This window comes from Amblyomma mixtum, chromosome 6 (assembly GCF_055824585.1).
Source record: "Amblyomma mixtum isolate Tamu chromosome 6, ASM5582458v1, whole genome shotgun sequence".
Taxonomy (NCBI): domain Eukaryota; kingdom Metazoa; phylum Arthropoda; class Arachnida; order Ixodida; family Ixodidae; genus Amblyomma; species Amblyomma mixtum.
In genome coordinates, this window is record NC_143017.1 from 114,541,312 (window position 1) to 114,562,981 (window position 21,670).

The 21,670-nt window shown below is 48.8% G+C and overlaps 1 protein-coding gene across 2 annotated transcripts; it reads right to left on the reverse strand.

Annotated features, from left to right (window-relative positions):
* Positions 1 to 8,221: 8,221 nt before the first annotated feature.
* Positions 8,222 to 13,959, reverse strand: LOC149340099 (acetylcholinesterase-like). 2 transcript variants are annotated; one of them, XM_089548858.1, is made up of 3 exons: positions 13,751 to 13,959; positions 9,861 to 11,353; positions 8,222 to 8,393 (listed from the first exon to the last, which is right to left on the reverse strand). In XM_089548858.1, exons 1-3 carry the CDS (start codon positions 13,757 to 13,759, stop codon positions 8,246 to 8,248), a joined length of 1,650 nt encoding a protein of 549 aa, XP_089404984.1. In that variant the 5' UTR covers positions 13,760 to 13,959; the 3' UTR covers positions 8,222 to 8,245. The 2 variants fall into 2 exon arrangements, with proteins under 2 accessions (XP_089404984.1, XP_089404985.1); XM_089548859.1 differs by having other exon boundaries at positions 13,719 to 13,959.
* Positions 13,960 to 21,670: the final 7,711 nt, after the last annotated feature.

A 21,670-nucleotide genomic window follows, 5' to 3' on the forward strand; every position in this document is an offset into this window, starting at 1 on the left:
AGCTCCTGGAGGTGAGTGTGAAAAGCTGGTGGCTTTATTAAATGGCTCACGTGCCATTCGCGCAGCCTTGACGAAGCCCTCTGGTGTGCGCTTGGCTTATACGTCCGTTAATTTTTTCCTTCTCTGACTGATCGATAACCACCAAAAGAAATACATAAAGCAAAATTGCGGTTAGAGTAATGCTCGTAAAATCCGAGCAGGCATTTGGACACCCGCATTTTTTGCGCAAGTTAATTGGCAGCGCCATGCGATAAACGACAATTGCAACAGCGCAGAGCTCGCGCATAATGTGTTCGGGTCGGAAACGTCTTTTAGCCGCTTCTGATTTCTGAAAAACATGAAGCTTCTGAAAAACATGAAGCGAGAAGCGCGTGCTGATGAGTCGACAGGTTGGCTGGCGCAAGGGCCACTGCTCTCTAGAGCGCCCAGACTTGAATTCGCAATAACATAGCGCAAATGCTTAGCACCAATTTCGACACTTTTTCTTGGTTTAAGGAAACTCTTGTTTTTACTTCACTCACTGGCTTCCACGAAAGCTTACTCAATGCGCATCGCAATGACTGATTGCGTACGCGGGGTCGTCTGCGCATGCGCAGTGAGTATCAACCACGTTCTCGGCCATTGCCTGCAATGCAACACACAGGGATGGCCACGGCCCATTGCCTTCGAATATCAGCAAGTCAGATCACCGCCTGTGCTGACGTTACTGGAAAATTGTGGTCAGTTAAGGACTACATAAGAGGCCCATAGACTTCTCCTTTGCAGTTCTCTTATATTGTTGTAAGCAGCGGCTTACTGTATCCGGCACGGGCTGCTGTAAACAGCTGAGGTCGATGTTGTCTTTGAGTTGGGGTCACTTGCCGAGTCCGAGCACAAGACGCCCCTAGCTCATTCTCTTTATCTTGTACGTGGGCGGCATAACCTCTTCATGGCCGTGACACTTCCTCCTACGCAGCACAGGCCGGCCGGGTGAGCTAAAAAGCGCCTCGCGAATGCTAGATCTTCAAACGGGCAACGGGAGTCCCTTCAGTTTTCGCAGAACGACGGCCGTTTGGCGTGAGGCGTGCTGTGCGATAAGTCTCATTGCGTGTGGTACAGAAACTGAGAGGCAGAACGCTGTCCCAATTCTTGTGTTTGGAATAAACGTACACTGAGAGCATGTTGGGGATCGCCCGGTTTGTGCGCAGAGTTAAACTGTTCGTTTGGGGGTGATAAGGGGATGAATAGCGAAAATGTCAATTGCAGGCACGCAGACGGTGCTTCACGACGTCAGCAGTGAATGATCGACCACGGTAGCTAATGATAAATCCTGGAGGTCCAAGGCTGAGAACCATTGATTGGAGCATAAAAGATCGCACATTATGTGCGGTAGACGAGGGTAGGGCTGCCGTTTCACAATACAGAGTAAGCGGTGGTTCCCATCATACAGTGGTTCCCATCATAGGATTGGCTCGCGTGGGTCACGAAGGTTAACGTACCTGCAGAGGGCATAGTGGTCGGTTACGATGGTGAACTGGCGCCCGCAGAAATAGCGAAGGAATCGCTGCCTAGCGAAGCCGACTGCAAGACTGCTCTTTGACCGTATAATTACGCTCTTGCTTCCCGAGAGAGCGATTCGAGTACGAAACAATTAACGTGCACTCTATTTTTACAGCGCTGGACGAGAACAGCTTCGATTCATACACAGCTTGCATCGGTATGAATCCCCGTAGGTGTGGACGGATCGAAGCGTACGTCGGGGCACAGGACGCGACGTGTGAAAAAATTTCAGAATTTCATAAAGAAGATGAAGTCGCACCTAGGAGATGTCACGGGGGCGAAAGTGTGTGAAAAAGTCCGTAGTTCTTTGATTGACTCAGGTGGCTTGAACGACTCTACAGCTTCCGTCATGGCTGGGTGAGTTCTGATTGCGTTTTTGTCAACGACGAGTCGAGGCACTAACGCTTGTCGCTCACCAAAGCGGCACTTTTTAGAGCTTAGCTCAAGGCCAGCTTGCGCACACAGCCCAGGACGGCTGCAGAACGGTGGTTGTGCTCCCTGAACGTCTTTCCGAAAATGACATCGTCGAGATAGCACGTGCAGACCACAGATTTCAAACCACGGAGAACAGATTCCAAAGATCTTTCGAAATTAGCGGGCGTATTGCAAAGTCCGAATGGCATCATATTAAATTCATAAATCATAACTCAAAATTCATAAATAACGTTGAATTCGGTAGTAATAAACGCAGTTTTCTCTTCATCCGCCGAGCGCATATTAATATGTCAATACCCCGATGGGAGGTCGACAAAAGAAAAGTATATAGAAACCGTAAAAAGCAAGTCGATGGCATCGTCTAGTCGGAGAAGAGCGCATACGTCTTGTCTAGTGGCGGCATCCGGATGACGGTAATGAACGCAAAAACACCACGAGCCGTCCTTCTTCCAGACAAAAATCACTAGAGCAGCCCAAGGGCTCGACGACTCTTGAAAACCACCTTTGGTTAACATTTTCTCTTGTTCATTGATAGCTTTGTTTTCAGACGGTGACACTCGGTGGTGCTTTTGTCGGATCGGATGGGGGCCCCAATTTCAACCCTGCAAGGCGTCCGAGACGGTGGAAATGAAGGTGGGCCGCCTGGCTTAGGAAAGTCGTGCACTGAGTAATGTCGCACAAGAACGGCCAACAGAGCACGCCGCTCGTGCCTAGAGGGCCAGTTGGCAATCATGCGAAGTAATTGCTGTTCGTCGGGGGACTCTGGCATGTCGTGTCCAAGGCGTCGGTAACCAAGGCAACAGATACTGATGAGTCAGGATCCGTTACGCAAGTTTCAAGCCTTGAGGGAAAATTGCAGATTATATTGAACAATTCAGTGCCCATAGTGGAATGTGACCTTGGCTGACGGCAACCATGGCATGAGAAACCATGACGTTCTTCTTCATGCAGGCGAAATGAATCGGCTCCACAGGCACGCAAACCGTTTAGAGGATGGTATCGGGGCAGGAAACCGGTACGCATAAAGTAGAAAGAGGCACGACGGTATCAGGAGAAACGGAGAACACTACTGCACGAGTCTTCTATAAGACTAGTGATGAGACGCTTGCCGCAGACGAGCTTGCTGGTGTGGTACTCAACGTTAGAGCCGGGCACCTGCAAAAAGTAGAGCCCAAGAATTACGTCTTGTGTCGATCAGGCGCGCACCGCCATTTTCGTGCTCAGTACTGCACCTGCAAAAGAAACTTTTACGCTGCACACTCCGATAGCAGGAAACGGTTCGCCACTCACAACAAAAAATTGGACATTTTTGAGTTTGAGTGTGTCCGGTAGTCCTTAAAACCAGCGCCTCGAGGTCCGTGTGAAACGGAGTGCGACGTGGACATCCAAGTGTCCTTTGCAGGACCAACGAGCACGGCAGGACAAGCGAAGCAGGTTGCAGCGTAGCGGGCACACCAAGACGCGGTAAGGAAGCCGAGAGCGAGGCGCTCGTTGTATCCTCCGGTGTCATTGGTAGCAGCGCGGTGGCAGGGAAATGTGCCGCTGAAGGAACAACTGCGAGTAGGGCCTCGATGAAGTACGTCCAAGGATGGTCGCCCGCGAAAACAGCTCAGTGGAGCTGGAGCTGCGCGGGAAACGATGGGGTCCTGCGAGAGCTGGCGTCATGGCTGGCGCGAGTATAGGGAACGAGGCGAGTTGTCTAAGTAGCCAATTCCGCTGTACGCCCACCTGCAAGACACGACGTGTTCGTAAGGGAAATTCCGGCATCCGTGGTGTGCGCCACACGACGGTTCGAAAGAGTCTCTACTTTGCGGCACCAATCTTGTAAGCATGCTTCCGAACAGCGCACAACTCCCATCGAATAGCACGCAAGCTTTTTTACCATTTAAGCCAATCGCGCTGTAATGCATTCCGAGCAGCGACGTTGCCACCACCTTCGCAATACACGTAGAGTGGTTGCTGTGGGACCTACCAAATCTGGTTCTTTCGAGTCGTATACTGCGCTTTGCACATGTACGCGGCTCCAACGGTGTGATTTTAATCTCTAAACACCAAACACCGCGTTTCACATCCCCACAGCTAAACGCGCAGTTGAAAACTATCAAACGGATATCAAACAAGAACTCCGGGATGAAAGAACATGAATTGATCAGACTCGTACAGGCCTCCGTAATCAGCCGCATCAACAACGTGGCCTCGTACATGAAACCTTACGCCATGGAACGCGACAAATAGAACAGAATTATCAGAAGAGCATAGAAGACAGCTCTAGGACTCCCCATCAACGCCTCTACCGAGAAACTAATGGCTTTAGGCATCCACGACACGGCGGAAGAACTTATCGAGGGCGACCTCTACTATCAATACGCGTCTAACCACTACGACAACGGGACGGTACATACTCGCTGCCATAGGAATACATCACAAGAGCACAACGTATCCGAAAACAAGCCTGCCTAAGGAAATTAGAAAGAATTTCCTAGTCCCTCCCCTGCCGAAAAATATGCACCCAGAATACCACGAAGCACGCCGCCAAGACCGCTTCAAACACCTGCACGAACGCTACCACAAAGACCCTGGAGCGGTGTACACGGACGCAGCCGACCACGCCGTAAAACGGGCCATGACGGCAGTCGTCACGGATGTACAGGGAGTCCTTTTCAGCGGAGGCACGATCAATACCAATAATGCAGAAACTGCAAAAGAGGCGGCTATAGCCTTGGCCCTCACCCTACCTCAAACCACTACCATCATCTCGGACTCCAAACGAGCCGTTAAAAATTACGCCCGAAGTCGCGTGACACCCCAAGCGGCCAGAATCCTTCGAGACCTCACCCTTTCACACAGGGTCAGCATCATCCGGGCACCCGCTCATTCCTCCGTTCCAGGCAACGAATCCGCCCACAACACCGCCCGAGAACTAGCGTACCGGGAAAAGGGAGAACACGGTGGTGGCAGTAGCTCTCACAAGGATGTACTGACCGCATACCAGGAACTTACGCAAGCCTATCATCTGGCTCGCAAACGATACCCTGCCGGCCACAAAACCCTAACTAAAGCCCAAGAAAACACCTGGCGCCGCTTACAGACAAATGCGTACCCTCATCCCACAATTTACTCGCACATTTACCCAGACAAGTACCCGGGTACATGTAAATTCTGCCCTCAGCCAGCCAACCTAACGCATATGATGTGGGGTTGCAAAAATCTTCCCAAACGACGCAGCAACATTGAAAATATGGAGCAGTGGGAGGCACTGGCAGCTCAGACCCAGCCGTACAAGTGGCGGCATGCAAGTAGGCTGCGGAGGCCGCCGGTGCTCAAGGGCTTCCGTCTGCCTGATCACATCACAACTTCTCTTCTAAATTTGCGCACAAATAAGGTCTTAAACAACAACAACAACAACAACAACAACAACAACAACAACAACAACAACAACAACAACAACAACAACAACAACAACAACAACAACAACAACAACAACAACAACAACAACAACAACAACAACAACGACGACAACAACAACAACAACAACAACAACAACAACAAACTATCGAACAAATGTATGGCTGCACGCCGGATCGAGCAGTCAACTCAGAGTCAGCAGCGAGCAGTCGACTCCGAGAAGGTGAATCGCGAGAACTTCAAGCCATTTGGTACTACGGCTGGCACGGCGCGGTAATGCAACGGCCGGCGCTTGGCAATTTGCCAGCGAGGAAAAACTGCATGAACCAGGTTGTCAAGACCATGGTAAGGGCTCAAAGAGGCTTGAATGCGTGTGCGGATGACAGTGGTTCGTTAGTTCGGTGCCGTCCCAGTCCTTTCACTCTTACGCGTAAATAATGACGAACCAACTTGAAGTAGATTAGCTGGACGATCGGCCATTTAAAAACTACCTTTGGGAGCTATGCAAAATTAATTCAGGTTTTGCCGCCGCGGCGGCTCTGTGGCTATGGCGCTCGGCTACTCACCCGAAAGATGCGGGTTCGATCCCGGTTGCGGTGGTCGCATTTAGATGGAGGCGAAAGGCTAGAAGCCCGTGTACTGTGCGATATCAGTGCACGTTAACGAGCCGCAGGTAGTCGAAATTTACGGAGCCCTTCACTAAGGCGTCTCTCATAGCATAAGTCACTTTGGGACGTTAAACCGCCATAAATCATAAACCAAATAGATCAAATAGCGAAATATAAGGTTACAATACATATCAATAATGTCACAAGCAAAAAAAGAAAGTTGCACCTCTTTTCTGTGCTCACTACGATATCCCGAGCCACTGAAATCGACTATTCAAACGATCAACGGATTCAGCGCTGACACAATACTGTACGCTTCGGTAAGTTTCATTCAAATTTTACTCTTTGCATGAGCTAGAATGGTGACACCACCATCTAGCTACTGCAAAACGAAAATTGAAATTATGATGTTTGTCCTGATTTGCCTAGAATAAGACCTAAAAATATTCCATGCCTAAAAACAGGGTTGAAGAAAAAGAAGAGAAGGCGCTCAATAGAAGCTGCGATTGTCCTGACTTCAAGAGAGACTCGGCTACCAAGAAAGAAGAGGTAGAAGATTAAGCGTCCTAAGAAAAGTACGAAGGGAAAGGGGAAACATATGAGAAAAAAAACTGCAGAGTACGAGTCGGCGTTTTGCTGTTTCTGACAAGTGAAGATTGATTGAAACCACGTTTATTCCACAGGTGAAGAGCGTCGCAGCAGACAAAACGATCAAGCCTTTGTATGTCGAAGGTTGAGTTTGCCGCACCAACCTGCGAAAAAGGTAGACAGGTAGGTAACAATTTTATTTATGAGAGATTTTAGGAAAGGCCTGGAGATCAGACGGCCCCAAGTCCTTGAGCCGTGGCGGCCTCCGCAGCCCAGGCGACAGTTCTCTCTTGAGCTGTGGCTTCTGAGCTGCGTAACAGTTCAGCCCACTGTTTGGTTGTAGTGATTGTAGGGTTTGTGAAGGGTAGGTGTTGGCATTTTCGTGGGGAGTGAGGTAATGTAGCTGGTTGGGAGCTAATTTTCATGCCGGCGTGTATCTATGTGGGCGTATTCTGGGCAGTTTTGGTCTGCGACTTGCAGGTGGGTAAATAGACGAGAGGGCCTGCAACAGTGGGCATGCTGATGTAATTTCTTGGTAAGTTTGGAGGCTGTCTCTGGATCCAGACGCCATCTCTCGTCTGGTTTTTATTGCTGCCTTTAGAGCCACCTTTGTAGCATTGCTGTAGTGCTGGCGCGAGTAGCCTGCTTGACAACAATGCTCCTGAACGACGTCAGGTTGCACTACCGGATGATGTCCAGGAATACAGGAATTTTTGCCCTGATTTGGAGGTAATATACCAGAAATTTAGCATTTTGTGTTTTAACTGAACGGAGATTTGGCTATTGGCCCATTTGGAATGTGCTCTGTGTCCTTTATTATGAGCTTAGTGTAGCGTTCCAGCACACGCTTGTGGCCTCATTCGCACGTGTAATTTACCGCGCACGCATGTGCTTGCAGCCAAGGAGGATATATAGAATTTGCTTGCAGCCGAACATTTGCATTTTTTGAGTGATAGTTTTTTTGGCATTTTGGTTGCCTGGTCGCGTGCAAAAAGGCTGTGCTCGTGCCAACGCTGGCACCCTCGTTACTTATAATCGCAGGACCGCCCTCACCTACGACGCGTGGCACCACCGGAAAGAAAAAAAAATGACAGAAACAAAACAAAACAAATGGTCGCGTGGAGACATCGGGGAGCAGGCGAACATTATAAGTAGAAATGACATGGACGAAAGTCACCGTTGTTGCCATGTGAGTTCTTACTACCAACGTAACGAAACGAGTCCGTAAAGGTTTGTTTGGTGACAGCACTCGCTTTGTATGTATGAGAACAAAACTTGGCGCAACGTGGATTAATTCCCGTATTAGGGTAATAAAAGTGTAGCGCAGCTGAGACCTCGTTTTTTTATTAGCCTACAGGAGGCTATAAGCATAGCACAAGACAATTTGTGGCTTATAATGTGACCCTGGCCAATATTTGTTGACGCTCCTTGACACAGCGCACTTACGGTTTCCCGAATGGAGGGCGTTGCTAGTATCGCGGGTCCCTTCTGGTTTCCTAAAGCACCAGAGTAGAGAAAGATAAGACTTGATAGAAGAAATAACAGAAGTGACAGTCGAGTCTAGCACAAATATGACAGCCGTATGACCAGGAAAATTTTGTAGACTTCGGACACATTTATAGAGAACAAGAAACATGACACCACGATTCGCTTTCAGTTCATTCACACTTTTATTCGTACGGCTCGACCTTGTTCCAGAAATTGCAGATTGAATGTAGTGGACGCTTCTTCACAACGTTGGCATGGTCGCTTAGGTGCATGTACTGTTCCCCGTCGTTGAACTTGGGCCACGGTGTGTTTTCGCTCACTTTGGGAACACTGAAACGGATACAGATACTTAACATCAGCCACGTACTGGCATGGCAATGGTGATAGCTATCTGAATACGCGATTCGCAGGAAATCTTCTATTACGAGCTATAAACACAGCCAAGAAGGCTAGACTTTCAAATTTTCGTGGTACAGGAGAAAACTGTCAAAATAGGCATCATGCTGGAAGCTATACAGGCCCAGGCATTGCGCAACACGGGAAAAGCATGCCATCTGTAAATCATAATTTGGTAACCTACGTGCTTCATTGCTCACTTCATGAAACATATGCTCGACTGTCGGAAAAAAAGCGACAAAAACGGCCTAAAGGGTCATCACATTTCCAGTACCACCACTCTACTATGAAGGAAGATGAGCGATGATGCAACGATGGACCAAGAGGAGTTTTTCAGGTTCCCTTAAATGCTGCGGTGCTGGGTAAAATGCCCATATTCTTTCATTCCCTAACAATACCCCGTGTCAGCTCAAGACAAGAACGTCCCACGGCAGTTTTGTCGAGAATGTAACGGGTGGAGCATGCAAAACAAGATTTCTCAGTCCGAATGACATTAATGTCTAGGCCTCTTGAATGTCCGAGAAGGGAAATATCATATACATGGTACTGAAGAGAATCTCCGTAACTGGTGCAGGTCAAAAACGAGAAGACAATATAGCTTGCTAGTAAAATTTTTCTCATCAGCTTTTATCACTACCTTGCTGGCAAAGAACACCCAGCGAGCCTCTCGCAGCCTTCGTCCCCTACACGAATGCAGGCACCCACTTTCTTATCGGTTTTGTATTGTTTCATGCTATTTTCTGTCGTGGGCTGCAGAAACGCGAAAGGAAAATGAGCAAATTCGCGCTAAGATTAAATGTCAGTTCTTCGTGCTCGTTTATTTCAGAACGCGTGGAGAGCCCTAGGAACAGCTGCCAACGTCTGACCGCAAAAAAAAAAGAAAGAAAAAATGCGGCCGAAAGTGTTCATTTATGCGTTGTAGAACTAAGTAAGCGGAGTAGCTCACGCGTCGCGAGATATAGTAGATTTCAGTAAACAGCGGTAATAATAAGTTTTAGCTGAAGCAGTATTAGTAGTATTAATTGGTGGAAAGCTTCAGAAAGTTGACCTCATTTCGGCCACACTGACTGCTGTTTTTCAGGCGTTAACTCATGCGACGTGGTCAGCCAACTGCTTTTGACATACATATGTTGTTAAAATAATACAAGTAGAATTTCTCACGTCATCAGCTTGTGAGCGTTTGTGGCAGGGTCTCACAATAAAGCTAAAGAAAAAAAAATCAAAACCAGGTTTTGTGCTCGTTAGGCGAATAACGGACCTCCAAATGACGAATGAGGGCACAAGAGAGAAAATGCAGTGTTTCCGTAGCTTAATCAATGGGTGTAATATTCCTGCAAAAGTTGAATGAGCGCATGCAGAATCAGAGGAATGTTGGCAAACAGTGATGATTTAGTTTCTCACCCTGATCGGCTGAAGCTGGACACGATGTTTATGAACTTCTTGGTCGCTCTCTCATCGGCTTCGGACACGTTCGCTCCCAGGCTGAGCATCGAACCCAAGCTGAACACGATGTCGTCGCCGTGCGTGGGACGGACCCATTTTGGTAAGCCAGTGAACGACGGTCCTTGCGACGCCTCGTACACGTATACCGTTGTGTTCGGACGCACGAAGCCCCTGGCGAAGTAGAACGTCGGGCAAGAGAACTGGCTGTGGCCTGCCAAATCTGCGGCTGCGTACACTGCTCCCTTTGCATCCGAGGCAGCGATGTGGTTAAAGTATTTCTCGACTATTGGGTCGATGTCACTTTGCACCAATGAGGCCCCTAACGTTTTCATAAGGACCACCATCTGACTCTTCCGGAGGTCACCAATTTCGCCGGTATTGAGAAGCGTCTTCAGAATGAAGTGAATGAAAGCATCGCCTTCAGCCTCATAGGCACCTGTCAGCAGTTCTTCAGCGTTCAGTTTAACGTGTCGTAGGGCCGACGCGGGTTCCTCGGGCACGAAGTCTTGGCCGATCACTGGAAAGAAACCGTCCAAGCCAAGCGTGGTGAACTGACTGGTAGCGTCTAAAATGGCCTTCGACGACTTCGACCGGAGGCACAAGACGGCTTCTTTGAGGCTCAGCTCCCGAGTACCATTCCTGTCACATTTGAGGTGCGTCATAAGCAATTTCGCTCGGTGAACAGACTGGTCTTTCCTACTGACTGCGCTGGAGGTGAAGGGACTTGCGCTCTGCATTATGGCCCGCTGGAAGAGTCCTTTGCTTAGTGGTGATATTAGGTGAAATCCAATAGAGATGGCTCCCGCACTCTGACCCATCAGCGTTATCGCGTTCGGATCGCCACCAAAGGCTCTCGCATTCACTTTGACCCAATGCATGGCCAGTAGCTGGTCGTAAAGTCCCATGTTGCCGGGGGCGTCTTCGGTGCCCAGGTTCAGAAATCCGAGAGCACCGAGTCTGTAAGCTACGGTTACCACAATTACATCACCCCTCACTGCAAGTTCTGATGCGTCGAATATATTCATACCGATGCCGGCGTATGAGAACGCGCCACCATGGAAGTAGACGATCACAGCTTTCGGATTCGAGTCTAGCTTCGCGGGCGCGAACACGTTCAAGAAAAGGCAGTCTTCGGACATTGCATCCGAAGGCTCAACATGAAAGAAATTGTTGAAGTGTATGGGAAATTGGGGACACAAAGGTGGCATCAGTGTGGCGTTTAGCACATCTTTCCAAGGCTTCTTGGGACGGGGCTTCTTGAAGCGGAGCTCCCCAACGGGAGGCTCGGCGAATGGAATGCCCAAATAAGTGCGCACCGGACCAGCCGTGCTTGGAAGGACGGCTCCTTGGACGGGTCCACTCGTCGTAGAAACAATGTCTTCCTGTCTTTTGGCGTAGCATGCTGTCACAATCAGGAGAAATGCAGTCCAGAGTAACGGGGCACCTGTGATCTAGAAGACGATAAGATCACCGTTACCACACCAAATGCGTCACGAAGAAATAAGCCTGGGACTTATTTGATCCTTTTGGAAATCTATCAAGATTAAAATCAATCGCGGCAATGTCAACCGAGATTATTTATTGCTGCTTGTGCACTGTGTAAGTTTGACAGGCAAGCAGGAACAGCATATGTAATAGGAAATAAATGTCTGAACATGTGAATACGTACAGGCCTCATGAGGTGTATTGCAGTAAATTTTAAAGTTGTTCATTGTGCAATGTGAGTCCGACTAATGAGCGCGGAATTGCGCCTGGCAGGTTTCTGTAGTCCTTAAAGCCTATAACTATGACTATGAGTAAAAAGTAAGTACATAATAAAATCGAAGAAAATATAAAGTGCGAAGTTTGGAAAGAACTGGGATAACCTTTCTTCGGCTTTTAAGTATTAAACCTTGCGCCAGAAATTATGTAAGAAAAGGTTATATAAAAAAGTATGTTTCATAATACCAATTGCGACATCGCTGATGATGGTTAAACCAAGCAAAAAAGCGCAAAAACCAGAAGCAGCAGCTGAAGCATCTAAACAAGAAACACAACACAAAAGGGCAAAAAGAGCAGCCAATCGAAAACTCAAAGAGAACGAATTAAGCCACCGAAGCAAGGAAAGCAAAAATGCGGAAATGCCTCTAATAATAGTCTAAGAGGGGGCTAGAATGGTTATTCTTTTAATAACCACGTGCGAAAATAAAGAGAGATATAGACGTAACCTCCAAAAAAGGATAAAAAGTTGTAGCTAAAGACACGAATGAAACAAACATAAACAAAACCATAAACACAATTTAGCAGAACGAAACCCTGTGTCTGTCCGGCAGTAGAAAGAAACTGCAAAAAGAATAGCCTGAAACGTACTACATGTATGTGAACTTGAGGGTTTAGAATAGCCTAGCAGCAGGACTTAGAAAATAAAAAAAGATCATGATTTTATTGATTTTTAAGTATTTAAGTTACCCTCTTGGCCTGGTGGGCATTATAGACAGGAGCGGGACTTGACAAAAAACAAAAAAAAGAGGGGGAAGGGGGGCAGGGATTGAGGACAACAGGTGCACATGACACTGCAAGTTAAGAAGACTGAAATTGCGTAATAGTGACGATAGCAAGAAAATTATGCAATACATGCAAATTATTTGCTGCCAGAAGCACACGGCAAGGTGAAATCAGGAAACTAAGCAAAAAACAACGACGCTCAAGGTATAGCATACGGGTAGTAACATTTGACACTTTGCGGTTCAGTAAAGCATAATAAAGGACGAAGACTATGAAGTCCCGCACAACGCACGACATTCTCGTTAACAAACCGAAGTACGCAACTTGATCTACAAGAACATGGCTGGAACAAATTATTGAAAGTCTACCGGCGTTGTATCAGATATAAAGGCTTTTTTTAAGTCCCTGGACATTATCGGCAAACACCAGTGTTCCAGGTTGGCGGTTGCACTCCGATGCTGCTTTAGGTATAAAGGAATATTGATAAAGTGCAGCTCGAAAATGGAGTATTTCTGATTTACACATGATTATCGACGAGCGATGAGACATGCCTGTATGTATGCCGGCGGTGTGATCAGTGCACTTTTTTGGTTGTATTAGTGTCACATATTCTAAAGAAAAGAGATTAGAGGGATCGCATGGTCGAAGCTGCTAGTCATAATGAGTCAAGATTGTTACGCTCGATAAACGAACATAGTCACCGAGAATGAAACGTGCGGATCGATTTTGAACTGATTCAAGACTATTGGTTAATAAATCTCTTTGAGCGTCTCACACCGTGCAGGATATTCTAGTTTGGAGCGGACGAGTGATTAATAGAGAAGTAGTTTCACAGACGTGTGCGCCATAGAAAAATTACGTTAATATAGCCTAGCCTGCAGTTAGTATTTGTAATATTTGAAATAATGGGCTCATTCCAAGTTAGGTTTGATGCGACAGTAACGCCAAAGTACTTATGTGATTTTAGAGATGTTAAGAAGGCCCCATTAAGGCAATAGGAAATTGGGTGGAAATCCACGGTGACAAAAGCGCATTTCTTTATATTTAGTGGCTTTGAGTGTCATATTCCGCGCAAAGCACCAGTCGGAAACAGCATGAAGCCCAGCTTAAAGCACAGTAACATCGTTAGCAGTTTTTACTAACCGGGATAAGACAAAAACATCGGCAAAATGTCTAGCTGAGGATTTCAGGTTGTTAGGCTGGTCGTCGATGGAGATGAGAAATAAGAGAAAACCAAGCATGGATCCTTGTGGGGCGCCTGAAGTTACACAAATGGATGAGGACATGCAGCCATTAGTGCGTACTAATGATAATAGAAGGCATGAGCAATACCTGTAATGCAGGCTTTCATTACCGCCACTTGCCTTAGCCATCGATGGTCTTCCAAGTTTCTGCCAACGGTGTACCTTTTCTTGATACTCAAGGCACAGCTTTTAGAAAGAGCGCTCAACTTGCTGCGATTTCTCCAGCCTACACGAGGCGGTGAGAGGACGCTTCTGAGTTTATCCAGCTTCGAGTCTACCGCACCGCAGAAAGGACGCACGTGCAGTTTCCAAGCTTCTGGAGATGAGCGTGAAGAGCTTGGGGCCTTAAATGTCTCACGTGCCATTTGAGCAGCCTTGACGAAGCCCTCAGGTGTGCGCGTGGCTCATACGTCGGCTATTTTTTTCCTCGTCGCACTGATCGATAACCACCAAAACAACTACCGTACAAGCGAAATGGCGGCTAGAGTAATGCTCGGAAAATCCGCGCAGGCATTTGGACACCGGCATTTTTCGCGGAAGTTAATGGGCAGCGCCATGCAATAAACGACAATAGCAACTACGCAGAGCTCGCGCGTCGAGTGTTCGGGTCGGCAACGTCTATCAGCCGCTTCTGACTAATATAATAAAAATAATGAAAAGGAAAGCTTACAACATGAAGCGAAACAAGGCCTGCTGATCAGTCGACAGGTTGGCTGGCGCAGATGCTACTGCTGTCTAGTGCGCACAACCTTGGATGCACAATAGCACACCGCAAATGCTTAGCACAAATTTCGACACTTTTTCTCGCTTTAAGGAAACTATTGTGTTTACTCCACGGACTGGCCTCCATGAAAGCTTTCTCTCTCCGCATCGCATTGACCGATTGCGTACACGGGGTCGTCTGCGCATGCGCAGTGAGTATCAACCACGTTCTGCTATGCCACACACAGATTAATGGCCACGGTCCATTGCCTTCGGATATCAGGAAGTCAGACAACCGCCTGTGATGACGCTACTGGAAAATTGCGGTTAGTAGAGGACTACATGAGAGGCCCACAAACCTCTCCTTTGCACCTTTCCTGTATTGTTACAAGCAGCGGCTTACTGTGTCTGGTTTGCTGCACCAACCTGCGAAAAAGGTAGACAGGTAGGTAACAACTTTATATCTGAGAGATTTTAGGAAGGGGCTGGAGATCCGACGGCCGCAAGTCCTTACGCCGCGGCGGCCTCTGCAGCCCAGGCAACAGTTCTCTCTTGAGCGGTGGCTTCCAAGCTGCTCAATAGTTCCGCCCACTGTTCGGTTGTAGTGGTTGTAGGGTGTGTGAAGGGTAGGTGTTGGCATTCCCATGGGGAGTGAGCTAGTGTGGCTGGTTGTGAGCAGAATTTGCATGTTGGTGTGTATCTATGTGTGTGTATTCTGGGCAGCAGAAGCGGGTGCGGGTAAGTATTTGTCTGCACCCGTCGCCACGCGTTCGCTTGAGTTTTGGTCTGCGACTTGCACGTGGGTGAATAGAGGAGAGGGCCTGCAACAGTGGGCATGCTGATGTAATTTCTTGGTAAGTTTGGAGGCTGTCCCTGGATCTACACGCCATCTCTCGCCCAGTTTTTATTGCTGCCTTTAGAGCCACCTTTGCAGCATGTTTCCAGGAGGCCAGGATAGAACCGTTGTTCCAACACTCATTGAAGTATTTGGTGATGGCTCTATCCCGGCCTCCTGGAAACATGGTAAGGACATATTCATTCCCTATGCGGGCAAGAAACTAGATATTCAAAATCTTAGACCTGCCTAGGCAAGGTCCTAGAGCTCGTAGCTCTCAACAGACTCAACGCTTATGCCGAGAGGGAAAAACTCTTTCCTAGTAACCAAATTGGCTTCAGGCCTGGCCTCTCGACTCAGGACATACTCGGATGATTCAAAACGATATCTTTCCTCAGACAATAAGGGAGAAACGACTGCATACCATCCTCAGCTTAGACCTATGCAAGGCTTTCGATAACTTATCCCATGAATCGATAAGTTAAGGATTCTTAACTTATCCCATGAATCGATCGATAACTTATCCCATGAATCGAGATGAACGTAGGGGCCGGGACATATAATTATATCAGAAACTTCCTTTGCAACAGAACAGCCGCAGTTAAATTTGGGGAGCTCCAAGGATCCATGATTCATATGGGTACTAATGGGACGCCACCAGGTGCAGTCCTCTCCCCCTTCTTCTTTAACGTATCCATGAGATCCCTCCCGAAGCTCATGCGCTAAATCCCACGTGTCAAACACGCGGTGTATGCCGATGATATTACTATCTGGACCAATACCGGTACCAAGCCACATGTAGAAGAGGCACTACAGAAGGCTGCAGACACAATTAGCTCATATGCCGTCGGCATCGGGCTAAATTGCTGCCCAACAAAGTCTAAAGTGCTTGCAGTGGAGATCAGATCATGCGCTGAATGCGATCACTGCAAAAACCTTAATGCGAGGAAACTCTTGAACATCAAATTGGCAGGAAAGAATATCGCCGATGTGGATAGCCTCACGATCCTTGGCCTCACCTTCCACAAAGATGGGGGAGGTCAAGATGCACTAAAGGCCATTCGGGCCACAAGTAAACAAGTGCTAGGACTGATCAGAAGAGTGGTTAATAAACATAGAGGATGAAGGAGCAATATCTCTGCCGCATAGTGCAAGCCTTCATGATCAGCCGCATTACATACCCTTTACCTTACTGCAACCTGAAGGCAAGAGTGGTAGAATCGGTTAATGTGACCATTCGAACGGTCTACAAAACAGTTCTAGGGTTGCCTAGATACACTAGGACCGAAAAGATACTCGAACGAGGCACATACAGCACACTAGAAGAGCTAATGAAGCAGCATAAAGAAGCACAAATACTGAGGCTCTCAGCCTCTGTTGCAGGCCGTATGGTACTATACAGGCTAGGGATAGAGCCGGTGTAGGACTCTAGCTGCAGGGAGATGCTGCCGATCACAATCAGACAGCACATAAAAATCCTACCTCTCCCCAAAAACCTGGCGGTGGAAAGGCATGCAGCTAGGAGAGCGAACCGGGCTCAAAGAATCGAAGACCAATAGCGACCCAGCTGCAGTCTATGTGGACGCGGCCCGAGCAAAGGACGACAAATGCTTCGCCACCATGGTGCGAGCGACAGAAAACCAGCCCAGGTTCTTTGCTGTAGCGACAGTAACTTCAGCAACAAAGGCCGAAGAAGTAGCCATTGCCTTAGCTCTCAGGGACGAGAGCGTAGGCATAATAATTAGCGACTCGAAGATTGCGATCCATAATTATAACAAAGGCCTGATTTGCTCTGCAGCCGCAGGACTAATCAAACACAGGCAAAGAATAAGGCGCGTAGAAATTATTTGGGTCCCTGCACACAAGGGAAATGCGGGAAACGAGAAGGCGAACCGATATGCCCGAGCTCTAGCAAACCGGGAGGGATCGGGGAGTGCCTCGGACTCTCACATGAATGAAACTTTCACTTACCGAGAAATGACCAATCAGCTCCGTGAGGCGCGGAAACTTTACCCTGCACCTCACCCGGCCCTTGCCAGACAACAGGCCAGAAACCTACGCAGAGCCCAAACTGGGACAGTCATGACCCCCATTCTTCTGTCTACAATTACCACAGAACCCATCGATCCCAACTGCTTACATTGCGGTAACACAGCAACAGACGAACACATCGTATGGGATTCTAAGGTAAATCCACCTCCAAAAGACCTTCTACCGGCTCCCTCCCGGGAAGCCTGGCTTAGGCTACTGAGGTAGCCTAAGAACACGCAAGCGAAATTTGCGGACTGGGTGGGAAAGGTCACCCTCCATTAGGGGGCCATGCATCCCACCCCATTGATCTTCGAGATCAATAAAGTTTCTCCGATCCAATCCTACCTTTGCAGCATTGCTGTAGTGTTGACAGGAGTAGCCTGCTTGACGGCAGTGCTCCTGAACGACGCCAGGTGGCACTACCGGACGATGTCCAGGAATCCTGGGCATTATTGCACTGACCCAAGGGCGTCCGCAGAATTTTTTTCAGGGGGGGGCCCATTGGTTGTTGGCGTCGGAGGGGGGGGGGGGTATATTCGTAGCGAAAAGGCACTATTTGCGGAGTAAATTTATTTATTTATATATAAATAAAAAATAAGTAAAATACACACATGAAAGAAAATTACAAGCAGCAAATTAAAGCGCGGATTGTAGAGATACATTGGAGTTTATCAACAAAGAAACAATAAAATTAATAAAAATGCAAAAAGATACTATCAATACTCGAAGTGCTCAGTCTTACTGCATACGGGTTCTCGACTCACCCGAATTGATGACCAGCACACAGCGCAATATGTTCACAAACACGCAACTACAGTCACTCAGTCAGTCTTCCTTGAACAGCAACTGTAGGCGCCTCGGATTTTTCTGGGCGAATTGCGTAGTTACACGGGTGATAAATTCATTTCTGTGCTTCATTACACGCTCTCAGTGCACAGTCATCATATATATTGATTGGAAAAATGGTTGAACGAGTACGTTGAAAACAAAAGATGACTATATACAACGAAAACTTATTTACAAGATAAATGCACGCTCGCAGCTTCATACACCTCGCTCCATCTTGCTCGCGCATCCGCACAGTCGAGCAACCGCACACACACTGCTCGCCGCTCGTCGTTTTCTCGTCCGCTGTCTTGGTTGTTCTCACCTTCGTTGACAACCCGCCACTAAAAACACCGAAGCACAAACACAGAGGCGCGCACATGTGCAAGGGCTTACTTGCCACAATATCCACGAATGCGCACTTTTGGGGTGTAAGGAACGCCGCGCGACTTCCGAGGGGAAGGGACACCCGCAACTAATTCGGTCGGAAAATTTGTTTTTGTGCTTTTATGGGGTTCAGAGCCCCAAAACGACTCAGGCTATAAGGGACGGAGTAGTACAGAGTTTCGGATAATGTCGACCACCTGGGTCTCTTTACCATGCACTGACACGCACAGTACATGGGCGCTGTTGTGATTTGAGGCCCAGCCAGAGGTGACAGGCGAGCCAGGCAGGCGCCATCGGGCTGCGTTGACCAAAGGCGCTGGTTTTCGGAGAAGACGCAAGGAACGCTGGTGTGGGGGCGCCTCTGGAGACTGCGTCGCCGTGAACAAAAGCAGCTAATCCCCTTTGCCGAAGGTTCTGAAAGCGGCGCTTCTACCGCACTGAGCTCTCCCGTGGATCGGAGGAGACAGCGAGCGGCGGCGGCGCCAACTCGTCGCCCGCTTGCCCCTGAGCAGCCCGACAAAGCGGGGGTGGACACGGCTGATTTGTCCTTCCCCCCTCAAGAATTCATCGGTGGCCGGCGTACGAACGTATCCTGATTCTAGCGAGCGACCTGTGCCCTCTTATCGCGCGAGCGGCGCGAACTTGATTACTTTTGTATTTTGTAAATAGTGTACAAAGCTCTCCCCTGTCCTTTCTCGCTGTCACTCCCCTCTATACTTCTCCTCACTATCCTCTCCCTTTCCCTTTCGTTTCCGCCGGCTGCAGCTCGGGTGCTTAAGATATTAGATAGCAATTGCCGCGGCCGGCAACACTCTTTTGCTTCACTTTTTATTTTTATTTTTTTTTAAATAAACCACTACCACCACCACCACCTGTGCCCTGTGCACTGTCTGCCTCCGTGTCGCTATCTCTCTAGAGATCAAAGAAACAGACACCCATCTCAAGACGGCTCGAAACACATGCTCGCCGGTGCCGCTGCATGTCTGCAACAGGTCGTCCTTCAGCAGAGCTGGCGGTGGCGTGGTTTGAAAACGGCGGAACGACGCGCGCCCGGACGCGGCATTTCGCAGATGTGACCAAGCGTCGAAGCGGGGCTGCTTTTACCCTTTTGGCTGAGCGCACCACCGCCCCTGGCGTGCGGCCATCACTCACGGTTCGAGTGAGTGATTTTCCAGGGGGGTGCAGCCGCCCCCCCCTTGCCCCCCCCTCCGGACGCCCATGCACTGACCTGTAGGTAAGATACTAGAAGTTTAACATTTTGTATTTTAACTGGACGGAGAATTGGCTATTGGTCCTATTGGAATGCGCATTGTGTCCTTTGTTATGGGCTTTCTGTCGCGTTCGAGCACGCGCTTGTGGCCTTCTTTGCCCGTACACTTTTCCACACTCGCACGTGCTTGCAGTCTGAACATTCGCATTTTTTGTGGAGTGATAGGTTCTGTGCGTTTGGTTACCTGGTCGGGTGCAATAAGTCTGTGCTCGTGCCAACGCTGGCATCCTCGTTACTTATATTCGCCGGACCCGTCTCTCTAGACATATCTGTCAGGTGGTCCCCTCAGAGAAGTGGCAGAGCTCCGGATCCTGGGTCTGTTCATCAATAACAGGCTTAGGACGGACTCTATTATAGCGAAACTCAAGCGCATAGGTGAACAGGTAGGGCGCATGATCCACCGTGTTTCTAACAAGCGGGGTGGTCTGCGGGGCAGGGACGCGCTACGGCTCGCCCATGCCTTCGTGACCAGCCGGATCCTCTACGCCGTGCCGTACCTACGCACCACCAAACAAGACGACGAGCACATTGACGCCATCATCAGGACGACAACAAAGCGAGCACTGGACCTCCCGGTGGCTACCTCCAACGCCAAACTGAACGCTATGGGGGTGCTAAACTCCTATCAGGAGTTGCGGGAAACTCACCTTGTGAACCAATATACGCGTCTATCGGAGACGGCTCCCGGGCGCCGACTGCTAAACCACTCACACATCCATCCAACACGCATGCATACCAGAAGAGACAGAGAGCATCCTGGTGCTATGGCGCCATAAGCTCTGGGTCGCTCCGCTCCCGCGTAACATGGACACGACTTGACATGGAGGCAGTCGACAAGCGCTGGTTCGCACGCTTGAGAGGGAATATGGATCTAAACAGGGCGTGTACTACGACATCACAGGGCCGTCACCCGCGGGATTCTACACGGCTGACGTAGTCCACCGGGGATTGAATGTCGATGGGCTATCTTTTAGGGCCCCAAATTCAACGCGAGCAGAGGAAGTTGCAGTAGCTCTCGCTGCCGTCGATCCAAAATCGAGAACGGTTATCACAGACTCTCGCCGGGCATGTGTACACTGTCTTGCAGGGGAAATATCACCTCTTGCCTCCCAAATTCTAAGACGGGCTCCCACCGATCCAACTCGCACAAACGTAATCTGTGCTCCTGGCCATCAGGGTCTACGAGGCAACGAGGCCGCTGATGCGGCCGCCGGAGCGCTCACACACCGGGCTCCTCATCCTAGCTCTTCTGGCTTAGGAGCTCACAAACCACTTCTGCGGTTCCGCGAAATCTTAATCCATTACTGCGACAGCCACCGCCTCTGCCCGGCCCCTGCCAAGGGGCTGAGGAAGGCGGAGGAACGAACTCTGCGGCGCCTGCAGACAGGAACTCCTCTCCATATTCAAGAAAACTTTGCGCATATTAACACAAGACGGAGGGAGAAACACGCACACACACACGAGCGCTCCTGTGGTGTGCGTGTTTCTCCCTTCGTCTTGTTTTAATATGCGCAAAGGTTTCTCGATTATGTCGCTACACCAACTGGCCAAAACTTCTGCTCTACTAAGTTTCATTTCTTGTCCATTAAGCACTGTTCTGTGTAATTCTCCGCCTGTGGAACAGTGCGCGCGCTGCTTCAGCCTTATAATCAACGCTACTTGCAGAACAAGGTTTTATGCCTTTTCACTGCGGAAGGGCTTGTGCTCTCCAGAAAAAACAATCCTCTTTGGTGCGATTGGACCAACCGCTGGACACTGCAAAAAAATTGCAAAAAAATTGCGCTCGTGTGTGTGCGAGCGTGTTTCTACCTCCGTCTTGTGTTAATCTGTGCAAAGTTTTCTTGAATATGCATCGCTACACCAACTGGCCCAACGCTCTGCTCTACTAAGAAATCTTCTCTGTCCTGCCACCGCCAAACACTTTGATCCGAACATAGGTGGGCGCTGCACGCACTGTGGAGAGATCTGCGATATCTTTCACATGGTGTGG